The sequence below is a fragment of the Pan troglodytes genome, chromosome 9 (genome assembly GCF_028858775.2).
Source record: "Pan troglodytes isolate AG18354 chromosome 9, NHGRI_mPanTro3-v2.0_pri, whole genome shotgun sequence".
In the NCBI taxonomy this organism is placed as follows: Eukaryota; Metazoa; Chordata; class Mammalia; order Primates; family Hominidae; genus Pan; species Pan troglodytes.
In genome coordinates, this window is record NC_072407.2 from 58332877 (window position 1) to 58339018 (window position 6142).

Consider the following 6142-nt stretch of genomic DNA (forward strand, 5'->3'; position numbering starts at 1 on the left):
TGCGGTGTTTGGTTTCCTGTTCCTGTGTTAGTTTGCTGAAGATGATGGTTTCTAGCTTCATCCATGTCCCTACAAAGGACATGATCTCATTCCTTTGTATGGCTGCATAGTATTCTATGGTGTAAATGTACCACATTTTCTTTATCCAGTCTATCATTGATGGGCGTTAGAGTTGATTCCATGTCTTTGTTATTTTAAATAGTGCTGTAATAAACATATGTGTGTTTTGATCATCTTCCTCTTACTTTCATGCCAAGGAAGTTGTACCTATGATTCTCATATTGTAAAGAATAAGTTTGAATATCAGTGCTGCTACCTGTAACTATTACAATATCATTTACTTAATTTATGCATCACTATAAATTTAAGACAAATTTAACTAATTATTGTCCGTGCTTTGTCTTTGTGTTTGTCTTAGGCAGACTACAGAGAGATAAACCATGGAAAGAGGTGGTTATGGAGGTTTCTAAATGAGCTGAGGTATTGAACATTTTTTCTTCTATTGGTAAGTTAAACTCACTTATTTGAATAACATATGCATTCTACAAATTAGTTAAAACATTTTAAAATGAAGAAAAGAGAACGGTTCATATATCTATACTTTTAAAAGTATTAAAAAGTATAAGTATTTTATACTTGAAAAAGTATATTTTTATCTGATAAACACTTCAAATTACAGGGACAGGAGGAACTTGTAACTTGGCTATTTGTTCTCACCCTCATACTACACTTCAATCTATTTTTCTACATTAGCTTCAAAATAGTTGTGTAACTTTCATTGGAATAATGAAAAATATCAGGGTTTTAATTCAGTGGAACAGTCTTTCATAAAGAGGAATTGTAATCTAAGTCATAACTACATATTCCCATGGGGATTATTCACCTATCCCTGTAGATGCTCCAGATCTCAAAGTTCTCTGCTTGTTTGTCATTATTTCAGTAGTCTTCTTCTTTTCCTGAGTTTTACATACTCTGCAAGAATTGTATCTCTCAAGTAAAAAGATAACGAAGTGACCAAACATATTATTTTTATTCTGGAGAAGCAAAGCTGCCAGTATCCCAATTTGTTTGAAGTATTTATTTATATCCTCACCTGGTTCAAAGAGGCCCAGAGCCAATGTACTCCATCCCACCCTTTTGGAAGATTCACCTCTGTCCATGGTGTCCTCACACACTCCCTTTACAGAAGGAGGATGATGAAGGCTGCTATGTTGACCCTGATCACCATCGTAGATAGATCCAGTGCTGAATCCAGCCCTGTCAAGGAGACCGGTGCCTTGTGCTCTTCACTCCTTCCCAGTTCTACTGTTTATGCTTCTTAAACAAACAGGACTTTGTTATGAGCAGAAAGGTAAATCGGTGTTCTGAGTTACTGGAACCCAGGTCGGGAAATTAAGACACCCTTTTTCGAAGCATGCCAAAGACTGAATGAGAGAAAGTACAGTACAGTATCATGGCTATGTAAGGAAGCCAGCCATCTATAAATTTCGCTTATCTAGTAGGACACTTGACTTAATGTTTAAAATATGGTTTAGAGTAACTAGGAATTGGCTTTTTTCTCATTTGATTCCAAAAAATGGTACATGGTACTCCAATTAAGAGTCTGGACAAAGCCTGCTAAAAGCACAATAATCTAGGCCTAGAAGATGGTACCAATTTATATACATTTGTATTTTTGTAAATAAAAGTTAATTTTTCAGGCAAAATGTGGTAATAATTGACAGATATGCATTGGTTATTTGAAAAAGACATTGCATATTCTAAGAATTGCATTGCAATATGAAAAGAAAGCATTGCAAATGTATCTGTATGTTGTATACGTTTACTTTATTTTATGGATTTGCTTTGCTTTTTCTCAGGAAAAAGTATGAGAACTTATTTTTCTTGAGTCTTGGTAAAGTATTTCTATTGGATATCAAAGACCAATTATAACTTGCTGTTGCCATATTTCACATTTCAGTTTAGAGTGCCTTCTCCTCTCATTCCCAGTAAGCACTCTTCTGAGAAGCCAGGGCCTCTGGTTACTTTCAAAGGATGACTCCCGAGCCTTCGGTCCTTAGCTTTTGTCATATCTAACTTTAAAACTGTGGAGTAGGAACTAAGCATGAAGACGTTAGTCGAATATTTCAGGTTTAAATGCCATAGTACAGTTACTCTTATATCTCGATACATTTGACATTAGCAACTATTAAATTTGAAATTAGAAGTGTAAAAATGGGCTTCTATGGGACATACATTCTATTTCCAAATTTAGTTCTTATGCTTTTGTGAACTGGGCTTTTCTTCTGTCTTTTGTTTTCCATTTTTATTTCATGTTCAGTGGTACATATGCAGGTTAATTATATAGATATATTGTGTGTCGTGGGGGTTTGGTGAACAGATAATTTTATCACCCAGGTAATAAGAATAGTACTCAGTAGGTACTTTCTTGATCCTCACCTTCCTCCCACCTTCCACCCTCAAGTAGGCACCAGTATCTGTTGTTCCCTTCTTTGGGTCCATATGTACTCAATGTTTAGCTTCCCTTTGTAAGTGAGAACATGCAGTATTTGCTTTTCTGTTCCTGTGTTAGTTTGCTTAGGATAATGGCTTCCAGCTCCATCTATGTTGCTGCAAAGGACATGATCTCATTACTTTTTATGGCTACATAGTATTCAGTGGTGTAAATGTACCACATCTTTATCCAGTCCACCATTGATAGGCATTTAGGTTGATTCCATGTTTTTGCTACGTGAATACTACCTCAATGAACAGACACATGCATGTGTCCTTATGATAGAATGATCTATATTCCTTTGGATATATACCCAATATATATCCAGCAATGGGATTGCTGGGTCAAATGTTAATTCTGTTTTAGGTTTTTTTCTTTTCTTTATATAGATGTAAAATACAGTTTAGTTTAGATTTTTGTTCCCATTAAGACCAGAATTTTAAATGCAGCCTTAAGCTAAGACCCTAATATTTTTGGGGTTTTTTTTTTCACTCATGGAATTTTTTATGGAATAAGTAAATAAACTGTGTTTGAATAAAGTGTTGAAATTTTCTGATTTTATAGGTAAGACAATCAGAGAAGTCACTAACTCATATCACATGGCTAGGTAGGGATTCCAAATGGTCTTGATATTGCGGTATCATTACTCTGAATTAATTCCAATCTCCATATCATTAACAGGCATCAAGAAACACAAATCCATGGCTGATGTTAATTTTACATTGGTTACTGAGTTTATCCTTTTGGGACTGACAGATCGTGCTGAACTGAAGATGGTCCTCTTCCTGTTGTTCCTGTTGATCTACACCATTTCCCTGGTGGGAAATCTAGGAATGCTCTTTCTAATCTATGTAACTCCCAAACTCCACACACCCATGTATTATTTCCTCAGCTGTCTGTCATTTGTTGATGCCTGCTATTCATCAGTTTTTGCACCCAAAATGCTGCTGAACTTCTTTGTTGAGCGGGAGACAATCTTATTCTCTGCATGTATTGTGCAGTATTTTTTATTCGTGTCTCTCCTTACCACTGAGGGCTTCTTGCTGGCCACAATGGCTTTCGACTGTTACATGGCCATTGTGAACCCTTTACTTTATACAGTAGCTATGACTAAAATAGTTTGTATTGTGCTCGTATTTGGGTCATGTATGGGAGGTTTAATCAACTCACTGACACATACAATTGGCTTGGTGAAACTGTCTTTCTGTGGGCCAAATGTCATCAGTCACTTCTTCTGTGATCTTCCCCCACTGTTGAAGCTGTCATGTTCTGAGACATCTATGAATGAATTGTTGCTTTTGATCTTCTCTGGCATTATTCCCACGCTCACTTTTTTGACTGTGGTGATCTCCTACATCTTTATTGTTGCTGCTATCCTGAGGATCCGCTCAGCAGCAGGTAGACGCAAAGCCTTCTCCACCTGCACCTCTCACCTGATTACCGTGACCTTATTCTATGGATCGATAAGCTTTAGTTACATTCAGCCAAACTCCCAGTATTCCCTAGAACAAGAAAAGGTGGTGTCTGTATTTTATACCCTGGTGGTTCCTATGTTAAACCCATTGATTTACAGCCTAAGGAACAAGGAAGTGAAGGAAGCTGTGAAAAGGGCTATAGAAATGAAACATTTTCCTTGTTAATTTCATATTTCCATATCCAAAAATAGACTACAAACAGTGGTTTGTCTAATTATATCTATAAAGATTTAATAAAATTTCAGTCCTACAGGAGCCTTAGAGTTTATTCAATTGGAGCCATGTGTTTTACCGTGGAAAAAAAAGACCTAGAAAAATGTGCCATAGAAGACATGGCTGGTTACCATGTTAACTAACCTAAAAACCAGGCTAAGATCTAAGGTAGTTATCTCTAGGCAATTGATAACATTTTCATTCCTTCATATGAGTAAAAATAAATATTTCTGGGATATATAGACACTCAAACACATACACAAATAGAGACAATGATAAAATTAATAAATAATAAAATATATGTTGCCTTGGTCTCTCTATTGAGCATGGAAATAAGTAAAATACATTCAAGGCAAAAAGTATTGGTACTTTCCTTATCCAGAAAAAAGACAGATACATATACCAAAAATTAACCTGGATTATTTATTGCTTGATATTCTTCAAAATAAATATATACACTTAAAAATACTCAGAAAAAGAACATAGTACTAGATTACCTTTCCACTTGGAATGGTTAGTCTAAACCATTTCCCCATTCCTGGCCTCAGTTTCCACTACTACATATGAAATCATTTTGGACAGAATGTCCTAGTTTTATTATCACTCCACATGGAAGGCTCACTAATACTCAGAGAAAGCTTACCCTGAAGACTTTCACTTCATATTTAGAAAGGATGACTCCAAACTCATTAGGATGTCATTAATAATCAAATTCGCTTTCCTCTTTCCTTTAAAGATCTCCCAGAATCCTTTTTACACATTAAACAAAAAATTCCCAGAAGAGTCATTCTAGGTAGGGAAAATCTGTGAAGCCAATAGTTTTCCCTTCAATTCAAATTATATGTACAAGTGCATCATCATAAGATCAAGCCTACAAATACTAATTGTCCCATATTGATTTATTCTCAAATTGTTGTAAACTATTCTATCTGGAAAAATATTAAAAATATATAAATAACAGTATTATAGAAAATATATTCACTTTCAAATAAAATGAAATATTTTAAAATTCTGTTTTAAATATTGAATTAACTGGTGACAAATGAGCTAAGCAGCACAATGCAACAGCTGAAGACTCAATAAAATATTAATTCATATATTTACATGGTAGGATAGATTAAATTTTTTTATCCTCATTGACAGCCACAGTTACGTAAGTGAATGGCACCAATGAGAAGGGGTGGAATTTCATGGGAAAATTATTATTGTTCTGTTTAGCGCCCACCTTCAACTCATCCTAATAAACAGTTACAATATTATACTGTAAACAAAAACCAGGTGCTTCAATGAGAAAAATATCACTCCCACAATTCTGATAGAAATTGAGGTGGTTGGTGACAGATTTGTATAATGTATATTGGAAAATGAGTAACATAATCATATATAAGTTTATTCTGAAACTAAGTGAAACTGAGTCAGGCATATCCTAAGTGTTCCTACATGATTGGTACAATTAACTAATAGAAAATAAGTGAGAACACCAAAAGTGAAATAATCTGTTGTCACTCCCATTAGTTGACATGCAAAATATCAGGAAAATAAAATTTTGAGAGTGTACTCTTACTGTTCCATATCAAATAAAGTTGGTTACTGTTCAATATCAATACTAGAAGAAATCAGGACTCAGCAAATGTTGATCTGACATGACTTTGTGGCCTCAGAAAACATCTATCAAATATGTGTTTTTATTCCATGTATGTAGCCTTGGAATTTGTGATGTGAAAATTGTCCTGACTTAGGGAAATACGTTGCTGGCACCGTTTGGGCTGGCTATGATGAAATTTGTATTATGATCATGATTGTTGCTATATGAAGACCCAGGAGACAATGCAATGAATTTATGTTCTAAGATCTGAGATTTTGTTGACTACAGCGATCCCAGCTATGATGGCAACTTTCACTTGTCATTGGTCAAATGTGGCCTGTATCTAAATTCCAACTGTTAGAATCATAGACATCT

At 35.0% G+C, this 6142-nt stretch overlaps 1 protein-coding gene across 1 annotated transcript; it reads left to right on the plus strand.

The window, feature by feature from the left end:
• The first annotated feature begins 3195 nt into the window (after positions 1–3195).
• Positions 3196–4134, plus strand: LOC466052 (olfactory receptor 5J3-like). The gene has a single exon (XM_521454.6). It carries the CDS (start codon positions 3196–3198, stop codon positions 4132–4134), a length of 939 nt encoding a protein of 312 aa, XP_521454.6.
• The last annotated feature ends 2008 nt before the right edge of the window (positions 4135–6142 follow it).

What these genes read in the sequence shown, in the direction of transcription:
- LOC466052 (XM_521454.6), top strand. Translation starts at nt 3,196, where the DNA reads ATGGCTGATGTTAATTTTACATTGGTTACTGAGTTTATCCTTTTGGGA.